The sequence below is a fragment of the Castor canadensis genome, chromosome 14, assembly GCF_047511655.1.
Source record: "Castor canadensis chromosome 14, mCasCan1.hap1v2, whole genome shotgun sequence".
Taxonomy (NCBI): domain Eukaryota; kingdom Metazoa; phylum Chordata; class Mammalia; order Rodentia; family Castoridae; genus Castor; species Castor canadensis.
Genome location: NC_133399.1, coordinates 25,662,136 through 25,680,308, shown reverse-complemented (window position 1 = coordinate 25,680,308; position 18,173 = coordinate 25,662,136). Strand labels below are relative to the sequence as shown.

The 18,173-nt window shown below is 55.2% G+C and overlaps 1 protein-coding gene across 1 annotated transcript; it reads right to left on the bottom strand.

Moving 5' to 3' along the window:
• Positions 1-197: 197 nt before the first annotated feature.
• On the bottom strand, positions 198-18,155 carry Znf653 (zinc finger protein 653). Its single transcript, XM_020173268.2, has 9 exons — positions 17,836-18,155; positions 14,234-14,277; positions 12,221-12,436; positions 5,199-5,807; positions 4,873-5,062; positions 4,668-4,779; positions 3,741-3,855; positions 2,899-2,998; positions 198-2,737 (listed from the first exon to the last, which is right to left on the bottom strand). Exons 1-9 carry the CDS (start codon positions 18,138-18,140, stop codon positions 2,560-2,562), a joined length of 1,869 nt encoding a protein of 622 aa, XP_020028857.2. The 5' UTR covers positions 18,141-18,155; the 3' UTR covers positions 198-2,559.
• Between the last annotated feature and the right edge of the window lie 18 nt (positions 18,156-18,173).

The following is an 18,173-nucleotide window of genomic DNA, read 5'->3' as shown; positions in this document are numbered from 1 at the left end:
CTGCGCGCTCCGCGCTCTGGGCCGCGCAGCCGCCGCCCCCAGCCCTTTATAGCAGCAGCTGCCAGCGCCGGCGTCGCTTATTGGCGGCAGCGACCGAGCCCCGCCTCCTCGCGGCTCCCGACGGCGCGGCAGGTGGAAGCGAGCGCGCGCTGGCCTGGACTCCCGCATCCTTAAAAAGCGCATCCTGGAGGCTCGGGTTACCAGATTCTGGCCCTCCTGCCCGCGCGGACTTTGTTTCCTGTCTTGGCACCCCCTTTTGAGCAGTCTTTCTGCCTTGGAGACATTGAGGGCTCACCTTCCCTCGGTCTAGCACCAAGATCTGGAGGAGTGAAAACAGGGAAGAGGTATCAGTGGCCCATACGTACGACCTTCTGGAGGCGCTTTCCCTGAGGGGACTAGAAAGGGACCAGGAACCAAAACTTCAAAGGCAGACGCCTGTGTCACTAGACTTGGGGAGCACAGGTGTCCTCCTCTGAACACCACGCGTGAGAGTAGACGTGGTTAGGCCTGTCCTGATCTACCTGCAGAAGGTAACTAGACCCTGTGGATTTAGGCCGGCACCTCTGGGATTCGAAAGCCGGGCACTGCGGGCACGTCTCAGGCAGGGGAACTCCACACTGCTCCGAAGAAGGTGAAGGTTTGAGCTCAGGGTTCTAGACAATCCTTATTGGAGCCCCGCAGCCCGGAGAAACCACAGATACTTCTCGGACCCCATAAAATTCAGGTGGACAGGCGTGCCGGTAAATGTCTGGCTTTCTCGTGGTTTGTTTTTCTGTAGAGGAATGCGCCATCTGCTAGGAGGACCTAGCCTCTTTCTCTAAGACGACGGGGCCAGCGCCACTTCCTTCGGTGTTTGGGCGCACCGCACGTGTATTTTTACGTCGGGGCGGCAGCGAGGCCGCAGAAACATGGATTCACTGGTGTGGGAGGGGGATTCGGAGCGAGTCTTCAGCACCACAGACAGCGGCTAGGCTGCAGTGCCAAAAGCTGTGCGAGCGGGTAGCCCACACTCCCTAACCGGAGAGTTGCAGTCCCCACCCTAGCTTCCTTTTTGTACGCCCCTGTAGGCTCCAGACTGTCAGGTTGCCATCAGCGAGTAGAGCCTAATTTGACCAATCAAGAATGGCTCTAGAGAGAACCAATCGTAGGACGATGCCCTAGAGACGGAGCCAATGACAGAGCGCGCACCAGAGGGTGCCGCCTTGCTCAGGAGAGGGCAGCCCAATCACAGGAGCCCGCGCAATAGGGGCGGTGGCAGTGCGGGTCCCCGGGTGGCCCCTCTTGGGCTTACCGGGGCGATTTGGCTGCAGACGCTGGGGACCCCAAACGGTGACTCTTTCCCCACCCCGGGTTCCTCTCGGCGTCTGTCCGGTCGAAAGGGGTGCGCGGACCCTGCAGTAGTTCCCATGGGAACTGTCGGCTCCCGCTGTGCAGGGAGAAAAGACGGCAACTAGGCTGGTGGGGAGGGGGCTCGCGGGGGCGGCCTTAGCTGCCGGACTCGCTTATCCTCGCAGATTCTTCAGCCCCGGGCTGAGGGACCCCCAAGTCCTCCGCGGAAACTGAGGCACAACTGCCGCCCCACTGGGACCAATGCGCGTGGCGCCACAGGCTCCCCGGGGCACGTGCCTGCGCTCGCGGTTGCGGTCCCTTGGGTCACGTGCCAGCAGCTAGCAGGCCCACGCGGCTTGCGCGCCACCTGGCGGCTGCACCTCCTTCCCCCTCCTCGGCCACAGGAGGCGACCTCAGCATCTTCCTCAGGGAAGTAGGGCCAGGGCAGCCGGCCAGCTGCTGCCAACTCCCCTCCCCCCGCGACTTCCTGTTCTAGGAACACGCCGAGCTGCTACCTCGGGGCTTTGCACAGGCAGTTCTTTTGGCCTGAAATTTGCCCTGCCCAGCTTTCTTAGGGAGATGGCTCCTCCGTCATTCTGGTCTATGGGCAAATGCCACCTCCTCTGGGAGACACTTCCTGACCTCTAACCTAAACAGCACCCGCAAAGCAACACATCATGCCATTTTCTGCACGGTGCTCCTTACTAACTGTAGATGTCCCATCTCTCCGGCTCCTCCTGGAGCTAAGGGTGGGAATGAGTATTCCATGAGACATCAGGAGTGGGCATCAGGATTCTGGGTCCTGGGAGATGCCCAGTGACCTCGTGGGCCTCCAGCCCTCATCCCTGCTACCAAAGAAGCTGTGTGGGGCTGCCGGGCCGAGGGACTGTGAGGCACGTCGGGGCATCTCGCGAATCTGGCCTTGCTCAAGAAGGGCCCCGCCCCCATGTCATCCAAGTCTAAGGGAAGGGCATCTCCTTTCTCACGCTTTAATCTCACTCTGCTCTCCCGACACAGTTCCAGCAGCTCGGCCCCAGGCGACAGCTCCAGAGATGGGGTGGGACAGGGCGGGGTGGGGTCCTGCCCAGGGGGCCCAGCCCTGGGACGTGGTGGAGCGGGAGCGCCTCCTTCCGGCCTGCGGTCCGGGCGGCCCCCGCAGCTGTCCGGGCCCAGAGCCTGGACATGGTGTCCGACTGGATGAATAAATAGGGTGGTCAGTGGTCGGGTGGGTCAGGTGGGCTTGTGGTCCGGGTGGCTTTTGAGCGTGTGAAACTTGACGCTGTCCAGCTTCTCGAAGCGCTTCCCACAGTGCTCGCACGTGAAGTTGTACTGCACCTCGGCCGTGTGCTTCTTCATGTGCCAGTTGAGAGACGCACGCTGCCGGCACTGGTAGCCGCAGATCTCGCACCTGCCGGGAGCGGGCCAGCGCCGGGGGCGGGGTCAGGGCGGGGCAAAGGGCGGGAGCCCGGCTTGGGGGCGGAGCGCAGTGGAACAAGGCAAGGCGCATGCGTTCCGAGCCCGCCCGAGGGACCGCTCAGATTCCCTCCCTCCCAGCGCCCTCGCGCTTACTGCAGGGGTGTCTCGCCAGTGTGCGTGCGTCTATGCACCTCCAGGTGGTTCTTCCTCTTGAAGGACTTGCCGCAGGTCTCGCAGGTGAACTCACGAACACCTGAGGGAGGAGACGCAGTTAAGCAGGGAGCTGTGGGGGCGGGCTAGTCTCCAGGCGTCTTCCAGGTGCAAGCCCACCTCCCCTCATCCTCCCAAAGGGTAATTCAATGACAGCAGATATGAAGTGGCAGCTCACTGCCAAGCTATGCGACCAAGCAGGGCTGGGATTTGAGCTTGGTTCCCTGAGGGGCACAAGGTGCCAACTGCCAAGACAAGATGGGGCTGAATTTTCCCTCATCTCTGCACTCTGGGCGATTTCATATGAAAACCCACAGTTCTGCTTCTCGAAAAATCGAAGCTCTGGCCTTCAGAGTTGTACCACCTGCTTCTCTCCCTGGCCCCGACCCACTTGGAAGACCCACTTCTCTACCAGGGAGTGGCCAATGAAGCCCAGTCTCAAGTCCACTGACTCCCCTGCCCAGCTCTCCCCTTTCCTGTGGCCTGGGGGGCCCCAGGTGCTTCTATAGGACATATAGGAGGTGAAGTGTAACTGTTAGCATGCAGTATTTCTGTAATGGTTGCTTTTTTGTTTGTGTTTGTGTGTTGTACTTGTGTTTTGAGGTATCAAGTCTCGTTATGTGGTCTAGGCTGGCCTCCAACTCAAGATTCCCGTTCCTCCACCTCCACAGTGCTGGGATCACGGGCATGTTCTTCCATACCTGGCAAGTGCCAGGGTTTGTCCCTGCCTGCCCCAGCCCTGGCCTCCAGGCCCCTGCCCATGGCCCCAGCTGGCAGGGCCTGACCTGAATGGATGATCATGTGTCGTCGCAGATGGTTGGATAAATAGAACTTCTTGCCGCAGCCAGGGTGAGGGCACACTTTGGTCTTCCCTTTCCGGTGCACGAGGTTGACATGGTTCTGGGGACGAGAGGAGCAGAAGTGGGTGCTTTGCACCCACCTGAAGGGCTCCTGAAGGTAGGACACTCAAGGGCAGTTGGAACATAGGCTGGAGCCAGACTAGGTTGGAGGAGGGGGGCCCTTGCCCAGACTGGAGACTCCTGCTGTGTGCCAGGCTCTGGGCTGGAACACCAGTTAACTCTAGGAAGGGTTCAGCTGTTAGCCTAATTCATGGATGGGGACACTCAAGGCTCTGTGGTTGGGCTGATATCTCACAGAGATATCAGTGGCAGGGCTGTCAGCCCCACAGCAGGCTCTTTGCCATGGTGCTGTGATTCATGGGCACTTGATTCATCCTTTCCTTTGTCCTTTTATTCTTCAACTCACTACAATGGCCTGGCACACAGCAGGTGCTAAATATATAGCTAAATACATGTATGCTTAATGCAAGTATGGCTTGGTAAATTTGAAGGCCTACTGACAGCTGTGGGGATGAGGAGACCCCCCCTCCTCCCTCAGGCACTCCATCCAGGCTTGGGTTCAAACTACAGGCATGATGTGCTGTTGGTGCAGTGACCTGGTGCTCCCAGGCCTCTGGCCCTGGGGCCTGGGATGGACTTTGGGAGTGTGTCGGAGCTGCCAGATCTGTTGGACTGAGTACCAGGTCTGATGAGACCAGATGGGGTGAGGTGGGGTGAGGTGGGCTCAGGGAGACAGACCACAGGCCAGCAGCACTCAGTGGATCTTCCATGAGCCATACTGTCCAGATCAGCACACAGGCAGCCCGACACAGCAGCAGCCCCAAGCCAGCATGCCCTGAGTGGTGGCCTCACCTGGAAGCTACTGAGGGCCACGTAGACCTGGCTGCAGCCCTCGTAGGGACAGTGGAACATCTCAAGCAGGCCATCTGCATCCATAACTCGTGACCGCTTGCTCCGCCGCCTCCTGCAAAAGAATGGGCCTGTAGTATCGGGGCACCAAACCTGGAATGCAGGTCACTCCTTGCCCTTGCCTCCACCCATCCACCCTGGCACCCACTTCTCAGGCTCCTTTGGGATCTCGTAGATGATAGCTGACATGTCGCTGCCATCCAGTTCTTCCCCGTCCATCTCTGCCTCGGGCTCTGCGCTCTCAGGCACCATTGCTGCCAGCTCTGCCAGCTCTGCCAGCTCTGGGGCTACTGGCTCCTCCTTCTCCTCCTTCTTGAGCATGTACAGGTCCTCCTTCTCTACGGGTGGACACAGGGCAGGTGTCCATGGGGGACTAAGGTCCGTGGAGGAGCCCATTTCCAGGGCCACTTCTTTCCCTCTCCCCTGGGTCCCTCCCAACCCCTGCCAGAGGCCACAGCGGGGGCCCCCCCAGACCTTTCTTGGTCTCGATGCTGGCTATGGAGGTGATGTCCATGGTGCTGGGCTGGCTGCCCTCAGGCTCCGTCTGGGTATAGGCTGCCACACCCTCCATCATGGTGCAAGGCACCTCCTCGCCCAGGCCGCTGCTGGGGGTGCCACTGCCTGCAGCCACATTGAGGTGGATGCCTTCAGCTGTGAGGGCGTCATATCCCGGGCTGGCAATGATGATCACCTGGGAGCCCGGCACCATGCCTGGAACAGGGCAGCTGGCCACCACCTCGCCCAGTGCCTCCTGGGGCATATTCTCAAAGAGGGCGCCGGGGCCTGCGCCTACTTGCATGGGGACTGGCACGCACACCACTGTCTCCAAGGCTTCAGGCCCACTGCCTGTGGGGTTGGGGCACAGTGGGGTGCCCTGCTCCGCCAGGCTCTCCACATGGTGGACGTCGAAAGGGATGTGCACGCCTTCCTGTGTGATGAGCCCACTGCTGCCCACTGGGCTGGTGGGGGTGACTACTGCTGCTGCTGAGGTCTTGACAGGCTGGGCCTCAGTGGGCTCCTCAGAGTCTGAGCCAGAGCTGGAGCTGGATGAAGTGGAGCTGCTGGCCACCAGGCCATTGCCCACTGCAGTGAGGGAAGAAAGGAGACAGTTATGAAAGTAGCAGTAGCAGTTGAATTTAATCAGATCACCAGGGACCGGACACCATAACTCTGTCACTGCCAAAACAGTGGGCACTTCTCAGTCCTGTCCCCCACCAAGTGCTCCAAGGCACCTCACTTGGATGACTGTCCTTCTCTTCTGAGATACTCTTTTCTTGGGGCCCCCAGGCCTACATGCTGGATTCCTGTACCTTTCCTGGCCTCCTTGGTCCTTACCGCCCTACAAAGCTCAGGCCAGGGCCTTGCCTCAGCCCTCAGCTCATCCCTGGGGTTCTGCTCAGGCTGAAGGTGTTAAATTCCACTCTCTGACTGGGTGCCGGTGGCTCATGCATGTAATTCTAGCTGCTTAGGAGGCAGAGATCAGGAGGATTGTGGTTCGAAGCCAGCCCAGGCAAATAGTTTGTGAGACCCCCCCCCATCTTGAAAAACCTTTCACAAAAATAGGACTGGTGGAGTGGCTAAAGGTGAAGGCCTTGAGTTCAAGCCCCAGTAATGCAAATAATTAAAAAAAAAACCCACTCTCTCACTCAGATTCTCCACATCCACTGGATCCATTTCAATTACTGTCATTCCACCAGGTCAATACAGTTCTGACACTCTCTACCTGAGTTAGCCTCAAATCCCACATTGAAGAGCTCTATCACAAGATTACCCTCACCTCAGGTGCCAGATGCAATTCCCAGGCCACCCTGCATGTCTGACCAACCAGCTGTAAATTGGAGACTCCTCCCTCAGCTCCAGAATTGCTAGAATGACTCACAGACCTCAGGAGTTTGGCGGTTTGGAAGTTTAAACTCAGGGCCTCATGTTTGCTAGGCAGGCACTCTACTATTTGAGCCACTCTGCCAGCCCTGTCTTTTGTGCTGGGTTATTTTTGAGATAGCGTTTCATGAACTGTTTGCCTGAGCTGGCCTTGAACTGTGATCCTCCGGTTTCTCTGCCTCTTGAGTAGCTAGGATTACAGGCGTGAGCCACCTGCTCCCAGTTGTGTAACCTATTTATGATTTCTGCTTTATTATGCATGATACAACTCAGCAACAGTTAAACAAAAAAGATGCACAGAGCAAGGCAGAGAGCAGGGCACAGGTCTTACACCTCTTTGCTGATAACTTGACATGTCCACCAAGCTGGAAGCTCTCTAATTCTCACTGTTCAAATGTTTTATAACCCAATCTCCAGCCCCTGTCCAGGCCCCAAAGGTTGGGGGACGAGGCACACAATACAATCATCACCTCTGATCCCGTTTGGTCTTTTAGGTGAGCACAAAGGAGTTACCTTGGGACCCCACCCCAAGTCATCTCATTTGCATAGATTCAAGGGTGTTCCTAAGAGTTCCTTATGATTAAATGAAACCACTCCAACCACAGGGTGTTAGAAGCTAGTACAAAGAACTGGGGACAAAGACCAAATATCGTTGTTCCTAGGTATTCATAGGGGATTGGTTCTAGGACTGAATTGTCACACGTTCTAGGGTAGACTTTAGACCATCTCTAGATGACTTATAACACTGATACAATGTAAATGCTGTGCAAATAGTTACACTGTATTGTTCTTGGAATAAGGACAAGGAAAAAAGTCTGTAGGTGTCCAGTACAGATACAATTTCTTCCAAATATTTTTGATGCCTGATTGGTTAAATATACGGATGCAGACCCAGTAGATGTGACTGTGGATACAGAGGGTCGATGTGTACGTATTTTTATATACTGATCTACTACAGCCTGTGGCCTGGTGACTCCATGTGTGCACTGGGAGCCTGGGCCTCCCTGTTGAACTCTATAGACTCTTTCATCTTGAAGGTGCCTCTGCAGCTCCCAATGGGGCTTCACTGACATCAGACTCAGATCCCAAACACTGAGTTCTTCCCACTGAACCTTCCCTTCCAAAGAGCTGTGCCTCTCATGGTGTACCTGGCTCAGAGGGTGGCAGCCCTGTCCTTCCCATTACTCAAGCCAAAGTTTTCCTCTCTCTCTCATTCTCTCTCTCTCCCTCTCCCTCACTCCCTCCTCCCCACACCCCATACTTCCAATCTGTCAGCAAAACTTGTTGGCAATGCATCTGAAATTCATCTATTCACAGCCCAACTACTTCTCCTTCCTCCCCTGCAGCTGCTGGTCATGGCACCATCATCTCCAAGACAGAGGCAGTACAGTCCCTTCTCCTTGGTCCCCCAGTACATCGCATCCTGTGAAAGACAGGCCAGCTGCTCCCAAACCCATCTTTTCCTCCTGGCATCCCAGTGAACTACATCTCCCAGAATCTTTTGCACTTGATAGGTGTCACCCAATGGCTGGTTCCAGCAAACTGGATAGTAGACATGTTCCCCAGGGGCCAAACTTTCATCTCTGTTCCCACTGGTCAGCCAGCCAGCAGGCCCCAAAGGAGGCTGGAGCCACAGGATGGAGAGAACCTGGGTCCCCAGATGAATGGCGGTCAGGGGAACTGGACTTTGTGCATGGAAAACAAACTACAAGATCACAAGCACTGGGGTGTGCCTGCTTTAGCAGATGGCAAAGCCCACATTCCCTCCAATCAATATCCTTCTTGGGCTGGAGTGGTAGAGCACCTCCCTTGCAAGCTCAAAGCCCTGAATTCAAACTCCAGTATTGGAGGGAGGGGGGGAGGGAGGAGGGGAGGGAGGGGGGGGAGGGTTCAGCATCCTTCCCTTCGCGACGCACTTGGTGTAGCAGCAAAGCCGTCACTGTGGCCATGTGCCCCGCATGATTGCCCCTGCCTCAGAGACCCTGGGTCAGTCCCTGCCTAGAGCCTTTGCCTCACTGTTCCTCTGCCAGAACCTTCTTTTCGCAGATACCCACAAGGGCTCTTCCCTCACCTCCATCATAGCCTCCACCAACTACCTTTACAGGGAGGCTTCCCTAACCACCGTCTAAAAGCAGTCCCCCTGACCCTCAAAGTGCTTCCCACCTTCCGGTGTATTCTCTATTTTATTTACTGATCTTGTTTACTGTCTGCTTTCCCCAGAACATAAATCCACAAGGAAGGAAGAGGTCCCTGGGCAGAGCCCCCAGCGCTGAGAAGGCTGCCTGGGACATGGTGGGTAAACATCTGAGTTAATGAACCACTCTCAGCCCAACGCTGTGATGAAAGTTAGGGCTCAACATCTTAGCCAGGCATTTGGTACTAAATTCCACACACAGGGACTCTGGGAATGGGCAAAATGAATCTCTGTGATTACTCTTATGACACAGCTGGGGCACACTGGGGAACCCTTGTGCTCTGGCCCCAGACAGACCAGGTCAGATCGGTGTCAGCTTCCAGCTGTGTGAGCGCAGCATATCATGCAACTGCTCTGGGTCTGGGGGTCACTAAGGTACCAGCAGCCTGGGAGGGGGCTGGGCATCTAATGAGGAAGTATATGTACATAAAGGGCTGAGGACCCTAGGAGATTCAAACTAGGGGTTCTCTAAATGCCCTCAGGGCATAGCTATAGTTTGGCTAGGTGACCCCCAAAGGACTCATCCCCAAGATGGCATTATTAAGTGGTGGTAGAACCTTTAGGAGGTGGGCCTAATGGAAGCTAATTGGGGACATGCTCTTGAAAAGGGTAGAGGGGCTCAAGCCCCTCCTTGCTCTCTCTTTTTGCTTCCTGCCCATGAGGTAGGTTATTTTGTTGTGTAATGTGACTGTGTCATTGCCATCTGACATCTCCAACAGAGACCTAACAGCAAGGGATCCGCCTGATTGTGGACTGGAACCTCTAAATACATGAGCTGACATAAACCTTTCTCTCTTTTTTGACAGTTCTGGGGTTTGAACTCAGGACCTCGCACTTAATAGGCAGGTTTTCTACCACTTGAGCCATACCTCCATTCCTTTTTGCTTTTGTTTTTTAAATAGGGTTTCATGCTTTTGTATGGGCTGGCCTCAGCTGGGATTAGAGGCTTGAACCACCATGCCTAGCCCTAAACCCTTCTAAGTGGATTTTCTCAAGTATCTGTTATAGGAACAGAAAGCTGACTTGCACTGGCATTGAGATGCTATGGGCCCATAGCAGGGTTGGGGCAAGCAATATCAGCTGCTCACTCTTGACAACATAATGCCTCACTGTCCTGTCATCTGTAGGATGGGCTGAGCCCTTGGTACCACCTGAAGATGGGACAGTCAACAAGGTCATGCAACTAGATCCACCAGACTTTTTTTTTTCTGTACTGAGTTTAAACTCAGGGCTTAACCTTTGCTAGGCAGGTACTCTACCACTTGAGCCACTCCGACAGCCCTTGTGTGTGTGTGTATGCATGTGTTGGGTATTTCTGAGATGGAGTCTCAGGAACTATTTGTCCAGGCCAGCCTTGAACCATGATCCTCCTGATCTTTGCCTCCTGAGTAGCCAGGATTATAGGCGTGAGCCACTGGTTCCTGGCTCCACTGGACTTTTGAGTGCAACTATTAAGGCTGACACCAGATTACTTCTTTCCAGGTAATAAAAATGCTAGTGACAGACACAGCTGTGTTCCCCTGGTCTCCTACAGCAGGAGGTCCATGGCTGACTCCAAGAGGTGACGGCCACCCCAGGCACAGCACAGGTAAGGAAACAGGGCTGACATAGGAACAAGGCCACTTCCTTCACCTTCGCCTCTAACGGACATGGCTAATGGATCACAGTGCTCATTCCTAGATCTACAGGTCAAATTTGGTTTGGGGAACAGGAAGATCCTCTGGGTATCATGGTCATCCCAGCCTGACTGGTCATTAGACAGGCCAGTTCTGCTCCTCCTGAGGCCAAGGGTTCCTCATCATAATGTGGAACTAATGCCAGGGTTTTGGGGGAGATTCAAGGTGAATCTGGACAGGCCCTGGAGGGGGGCCCAGTAAGGGGTAGTGACAGGCAGATGAGGGCAGGCTGCTGTCATGAAATATAGGACATCTGTCTGCTGGGAGCCTGGCCGATGCCCAGTGGGTTGGCCGTAGGCGTGGGTGCCCCCAGGAACATCTCTCGCCCCCGGCTTCCCCTCGGCCAGCTGGGATGCCACCTGTTCCATGATGACTGCCAGCGAGGGCTCAGCCCTGGTTACTGACCCAACACTCAGCCCTGGCAGTGGGCCCCACACTCATTCCATTTCAACCATGCCAAGTCCCTGAGGCAGCAGGCAGTGCTCTTTCTGCCTACCCCACTCCATGTCCTGAGCTCCCCAGGACTCCTCAAGAGTCCCTCTCAGCCCTTAGTGGGCAGTCAGCCCAGGGTGACCAGTGTAGAATTCAGAATGAAGGGAAAGGGGCAGGCACAGTAAGACAGGGAGGGAGGAAGAAGGGGAAAAGAAGGAAGGAGACAGGAGAAAGTCAGAGGAGGAAGAAACATAAGATCAAGAAAGGGAAAAAAGCTGGGTGTGGTGGTGACATGATCTTAATCCCAGTGGTCTTGGGAGGCTGAAGCAGGAGGAACTAGAGTCCCAGGCCAGCCTGGGCCACACAGTAATACCCTATCTCAGAAAAAGCAAGGGTATGCTGTGTGCCAGTGGCTCACTCCTATAATCCTAGCTATTCAGGAGATAGAGATCAAGAGGATCATGGTTTGAAGCCAGCCTGGGCAAATAATTCTCGAGACCCTATCTTGAAAAAAAATCACAAAAAAAAGGGCTGATAGAGTGGGTCAAGGTGTAATAATGAGTTCAAGTCCCAGTACCACCACAACAACAACAAAATAGCAAGGGCTGGGGATATAGCTCAGTGGTAGAGTACTGGCTTAGCTCTGGGCTCCATCCCAAGCAACACACACACACACACACACACACACACACACACACACACATACATACACACACACACATACACACACACACAAAAGAGCTGGGCACTGGTGGCTCATGTCACCAGTAACAGAGATCAGGATGGTAATGGTTGAAAGCCAGCCCTGGGCAAGTAATTCGTGAAACCCTATCTGGAAAAAAACCCATCACAAAAAAAAGAGCTGATGGAGTGGCTCAAGTAGTGAGAACAAGTGTAAGGCCCAGAATTCAAACTCTAGTGCTGCCAAGAAAAAACAAGGGGAAAGAGACACAGCTCAGAAAGGGAAAAGGAAGTGAGGAAAGAGGCAAGACAGAGGGACAGAGATGAGCTGGGAGTGTCAGGCCTGAAAAAGAGCCAGAGAAAATTAAAAAAGTGTTGGAGGGCAGCAGGGAAGTTTTCCACTGCTGAGCACCCAGCACCCAGCCCTGTTCCCTATCTGCGGCTAGGTAACATAGCTGCTCCTACCCAGCTCCACAAGGGCTCAGCCAGGCCACTGTCCCATTGCCATTGTGGTGGCTGTTATGTTTGCAATGCTGACCTGAGGCTGGCGGTAACCCAGGCTGATCACCCAGGTGGGACTGCAGAGCCCACAATCCCAATGGCCCCCTGCCATCTTTGCCCTGTGGCCCCACCTTTGTCACTGTCAGGCTCTGAGTCACTGAGGGGCTTCAGGGGTGAGTGCAGGTCCTGGAAGTAGCGGTGGCCTGCTTCACACTGCCATACGGCTGTGGTATACAGGCCGAAGGTGGGATCCAGCTCAGCCAGGTGTGGTTCGTATGGGCAGCGGTGCTTGTGGTCCTCATACCAAATCACCACATTCTTCAGGCAGTTCACATTGCGTCGCCGCCCTGTGAATACAGAACTGGGGTCGGTGTGAGGGGCACTGTTCTGCTCCTTGGGGACACCAAGACTGGCAGCCCTCCCGAGCGTTGCACTCAGTTTACAGAAGAGGAGACACGCACTAGAGATACAGGGACTGCCGAAAGGTTGTTCTCATTGCCTGAGTTCATCTGGCTCCAGGTATGCAATAATTGTTACAGTTTTCATCAATACTTCTCACCTAGACCCATACAGTCCCTGGGGACTTATTCCTGGCTCTTGCCCTCACTGCCTCCCCACAGCCGCCAGAGGGCACCTGGGAACAACCAAGTTAGGACACCTCCTTCTGCTTAGGATCTGTGGTGGCTCCCACCTCAAAAGAGAAAAGCCAAAGTCCTGTGGCCCACAAGGTCATGAACCATGTGCCAGTCATCTCTCCTCTCTCACCTCCTTCCACTTTCCCCCTCCCTCCCCTCCAGATACACAGCCTCCTAGCTGTTCCTCAAATGAACCAGGTATGGCCGCCTTGGGACTTTTGCTTAGGCTGTGCACTCTTCCTCTAGATAACTGTTGTACTCCCTCCACCTTCACTCAGGTCTCTCCCCGTCTGCCCTCTTCTGAGAGGCCACCCCTTTCCCAGGTCACTCTAGCTAACTTTTATATGTTTACACTGCTGGGTACCAGGGCCATGCACATGCTAGACTCCTGGTGGCACCCAGATGTTGTGTGTGGTTATTTCTTGTCTCTCTCCCCCACTGGAATGTCAGCTCCCCAAAGACATGGACATTTCTTGGTTTTGTCCCATCAGGCCTAGCACAGGAGATCCACAAACACGTGCAGGGTGAAGAGGGTGCTGCAAGGAGTGGGCATGGTTAGACCAGACTTCTGGGTTCAAACCCTGGCTCTGCTACTTCCTAGCTGGGTGGCTTCAGGTGAATGACTCAACCTCTCTGAACCCTGGTTGCCTCCAGGAGAGAATAAGGATTCCATCCCTGAGAGCTGCCTGGGAGGAGGAAGGGAGCAAAGTCATCGACATGGCACAGACAGGCTGGAACCTTGACTAGTTTGATGGTCCAGGTCCCTTGGCCAATTTGGATGGAGGTGTGTCTCTCACCTTCAGGGCTGTGAGATGAGGAAGGGACCCAGAAGAGGTTCTTGGGACTTGGAACTATGCCCAGGGTCTCCAACCTAGTGGTAACCACAGGACAACAGAGACATCACCAGCAGCTGCCTCTCCAGCCAGGTAGTCCCTATCCCTTTGGGATTCCAGGATCAAGGTCTTAGCTGGTTTCACCTTGAGAGAACAGAGGGGGTGGGGCTTGCTGCCACCAGGTGGTCTCCCTTAACTCCTGGCCTTCCTCCTGCAGGACCTGTAGAGACCCACAGCTGCAGGTCTCAGCAGGGTTTGGTGGCCATGCTGGGTGGGGCCTGTATTGACTCAGGGACCAGAGAAGGAGAAAGGGAATGGGAAGCCACTTTGGCAGGTGGAACTCTAAGAGGGCCCCATGATTCCCACCTCCTGGGATCCACTCTCTATACAGTCTGCCCTCTGCATTCACAGGTTCCACCAACTGTTGGGCAGGAGACCTGAGCTCCAGACTGGCCCACAACCCACCCTTGGGTTTTTGTATAAGCCATTCCCTCTACTTGGCTCCACACAGGGAAGCAGGGCAGCAGAAGAACTAAGGCAAGTACTGACCTAGGGTTGGGGGGTTGGGGTCTGGCTTGGCCACCTTCCAACTGTGCCTCAGCCTCTCTGGGTCTGGCTTTCTTTCTGCATTTCCACTATCCCCCCTCTCCCTCAGGCTGCAGTGGGCACCACTTACGTTTCTTCCACTTTGACTTTTTGGGGACTTGCTCCCAAGGCTTCCTGCAACAGATAGAGGCAGCGAGGGTGAGTTCAGGGCCAAGGTTGGGTCCGAGTCCTGACTGATGATAAGTAATGATACTGATGATAAGTAACAATAGCAACTTGTCTGGCTCTGGGGTAGAACTTGAGCTTCTGTTTAGCTGCCTGCCTCTGGTGGTGTGTCAGCAGGCCCTTGGCTGGGGCTGTCTACTCCAGGGAGGTCTGCTATCATTACTTATCTCGCAGAGAGGGAAACTGAGGCACAGACCTGTGAGGCCATCTGTCCTGGGCCCCACAGTCAGGGAATGGAGAAGTAGAAAGAAGATAGGGAAAGTCGGTGTGGCAGGCAGAATTTTAAGAGGCCCCCATGATTCCCATCTCCTGAAACCCACTCACTCCGTACACCCACATTCATGGGTTCCACTAACCATGTATGAAAAATACTGAAAAAATCATATATACCTTTTTTCTTCTTAGTATTCTCTAAATAATACAGCACAACACGATGTACATGCTATTTACACTGTGTTAAAAAAGGGACTGGCTGCCAGGTGCTGGTGGCTCGTGTCTGTAATCCCTGTAATCCCAACTACTCAGGAAGGAGAGATAAAGAGGATCTCGGTTCAAAGCCAGCCTGGGAACAACACAAAAAAGGGCTGATGGAGTAGCTCAAGTGTAGGTACTTGAATTTCAAGCACCAGTCTCACTAAAAAAAAAAAAGGTACTGATCCTGGCTTGCAGTCAACAATAGGAAACAAGGAACATGGAGAAGCCCATGGAGACACAATACAACCAGGACCTGAGAGTGACCTCTAGGACCAAGAGCAATCCCACCCAATAGCCAGTGTAACAGCAGGGACCTCAATCCCACAACTAAGAATAAATGAATTCTACTAGCATGCTGAAGGGCGATGTGTTCCTAGTACACTACCAGATGAAGCAGAGGTGGCTGAGGCCTTGATTTCAACCTCTGGGACACTGAGCGGAGGAGCCAGCACAAGTGTGCCAGTTCCTGACCCACAGAGACAAGGGATGATAGATGTGCATGTCTTTTGGGTACTTGCTTTGCAGCTACAGGAAACACATAGAGCCGGCCTTAGAAGCCCTGCTGCCCTGCCAAGTGCTGGCAGAAGTGTGAAACCCACCCTGGACGGCGGGCTTTGCTGGGGACTCTGCCCACCCTCTCACTGCCTGCTCCATGAGGTGCTGTCCTCTAGGGCCCAGATGACCTGGATATCAGGCCCACCTGCCTCTCTACCTTTCCACTCTGGCTGTGGCCCTGACTGTATGTTCCAAGACCTCAGGGGGCCCAGGGCACAGCTGAGGATTCTTCATGGACTCCTGCCAGGCATGTGGGCCACCCTGCTGTCACACAGACTGAGCACAGGTTGTTCTAGAGTCACCTCTCTGACTTGCTGGAGGATCCCTCTCCCTTTCTGTCACCCCACCTGAGCTGCTGCCTTGCCTTCTTCTTCTATGCCAGCAGCAGTAGGCTCTGGATTTTGGGCACATGACCTTGTCTCTTTGTGCCTCAGTTTCCCCATCTGCAGCATGACATCTTAACAGCAGTTTCCTCATGGGGTTAGTGTGAGCGTATGTGCATTGAAACAACTCAGGGCAGCTGCTGACCCTAGGCACAGCTCAGCAAACAGCAGCAACGATAATGACGATTATCAATGTTCCCCTGACATCTGTTGCCTCCCCAGTGCTGGCCTCCCTGCCCTTGCTGGAAGGCAAACACCCTGACAGCCAGTCTCGGGGCTCTAACCAACAAACCTGTCCACCCCACTGACTCCTGCCAAGCCTATAACAATTCTCAGTCCCCTACCCAAAGTCTGGTCCCAGGGCAGAACCCTGTGCTCTTCCATTCCTCCTGCCCCATGTCTGTCCTTCCCCGTGGCTCCCCTCAACCTTGCTCCATCCCAAATACCTCTATGCCCTCTCATGGCTCCACCCTCCATTTCAAAGGTTCCCCAACTGCTCAGACCCTCACTTAAACCTATGTCCAGACACCAAAGTCTACCTCCACCCACACACTCATGGCCCTGCCACAGCTGGAGTACTGGGAATGCCACAATGTGGTGCAGATGGTCTTGGACATCAGCCAGATCCAAGTTCAAAGGCTTAGCTTTACTAAGGACTGCCTGTGAGACCTCAAGAGTTCTGGAAGCTGGGTGGGGTAGTACAGGCCTGTAATCCCCGCACTTAGGGAGCTGAAGCAGGGGGACCACAAGTTGGAGGCCAGCATGGGCTACACAGTGAGTTCAGGGCCAGTTCATAGTCTACATAGTGAGACCCTATCTCAAAAAATAAAAGGTCCGGTCCCCTTTGAGCCTCACTGTCCTCATCTGTGCAGTGGGGTAACAGCAGTGCCTCCCACAAAGAAATGGATTAAACAAGGTCATGGGTCACAGGGAGTGCTGTGTCCAGGGCTCATGCTGTGCTTTCTGCCTCACACCGCCTTCCCTCCCCTGCATGTCCCTCCAAGTCCACAGCTCTTGACTTCCAGCCTAGTATCTATGGCAGCAGTTGGAGCTTTCTGAACCCTGGTGGCTTTGCTTTCATTTCAGTGGCCAGTCCCAAAACCATGAACAGCAAACTTGGCTTGCTCTCCCTTGCTGTTTGCTTCCATTCTTTCCTTCATCACTCCCACCAGATCCCTCTCCCTGACCTGCTGGGTGTGCCTGTTTTCCAATTTTTCATGGAATTGAGCTGGTCTCCCGGCTCCCACCCTCACTCCCCATAGCCTCGATGTAATAGTATGATTTTTATTTTATGTCATTTCTATACTGTTAAAAAAAAATTACGGACGTTGCCAGGCGCCAGTGGCTCATGCCTGTAATCCTAGTTTTTTGGGAGGCTGAAATCCAGAGGATCCTTATTTTAGCTCACTTGACACATCAACCTATAAGGCAGGAAGGAAAAACTCCATTCAAGTTTGAGACTTTGCAAAAGCTTCTGTCCTCTGCTTTAGCAGCTAACTCGGAGCTTCCTCTTCCCCTGAGCGACCCCGGGCTGAGTTGCTCCCTAGGAGGCAGGACCTTTACCGGTCCCAGGTGTACGGGGCCTGGGGTTGTGGGAATAGGGCCATATGCAGTCCCATTGGGGCACTAGAGCCTCATGCCCCAGAGTGTCTAGTCAGAGTCCTAGGGCAGGTATGGGGGCTTTGAAGGATCTGTGGTTACCCAGGGCACAGGCGGGACCTAGAATCCGAGGAAGACCTCAGGGGGCGGAGCCGCCACTACAAGGATTGGATAGTTAGAATGCCAGGAGGTGGGGCCAGTGCGGAGATTGGGCAGCCAGAGTTCTACCGGGCGGGAACAAGCGCCCAGAAGGCGGGCCAAGAGGCTGGGCGAATCCTAGGATTGGGCAGTCGGAGGGCTGGGGGAGGCGGAGCCGCGAGCCAGGCGCGCTCGGGGTCCCCGCAGCCGGAGACCCAGGCCGGCGGCTTGGCCCTTTGGGTGGGGCTCACAGGTGCCGAGGGCGGGGCCTTAAACCGGTGTGGGCGGAGCCAAGCTCAACCGGGGATGGGGCGTCTCCTCCCTCTCTCGCTCCCTCCCTCCGGCAGGGCCCCCTCACCCGTGGCGGCTGCTACGCTGGCCGCGCTCCAGCGAGATGAGGTAGGCGGCGAGCTTGGCGTCGCTCCAACCGCTGCGGCGCCTCAGGTCCACCCAGGGTCCGTGCGCCTCGCCCAGGTACACGCGCCGCACGTCGTACTTCTTCCGGGACTCGAGCCTCCGCCGGGCCCGGTCCGACTCTGTGAGTCGCGGCCGGCCCCGCGCCTTGCGGCCTGCCGCGCCCTCCTCGGCCGCCGCCTCCCCGCCTGCGCCCGCCTCAGCCTCAGCCTCCGCCTCCGCCTCGGGCTCCGGCGCTCGCTCCGCCATCCCCCCCACCCTGGTTACCAGCCTCCCCCGTTG

Coding starts and splice junctions, on each gene's coding strand:
- Znf653 (XM_020173268.2), bottom strand. CDS start 18,140: ATGGCGGAGCGAGCGCCGGAGCCCGAGGCGGAGGCGGAGGCTGAGGCT. Junction 2,999..3,740: donor ACACATGATCATCCATTCAG/GTCAGGCCCTGC, acceptor CTCCTCCCTCAG/GTGTTCGTGAGTTCACCTGC. Junction 2,738..2,898: donor ACTGGCGAGACACCCCTGCA/GTAAGCGCGAGG, acceptor CGCTCCCGGCAG/GTGCGAGATCTGCGGCTACC.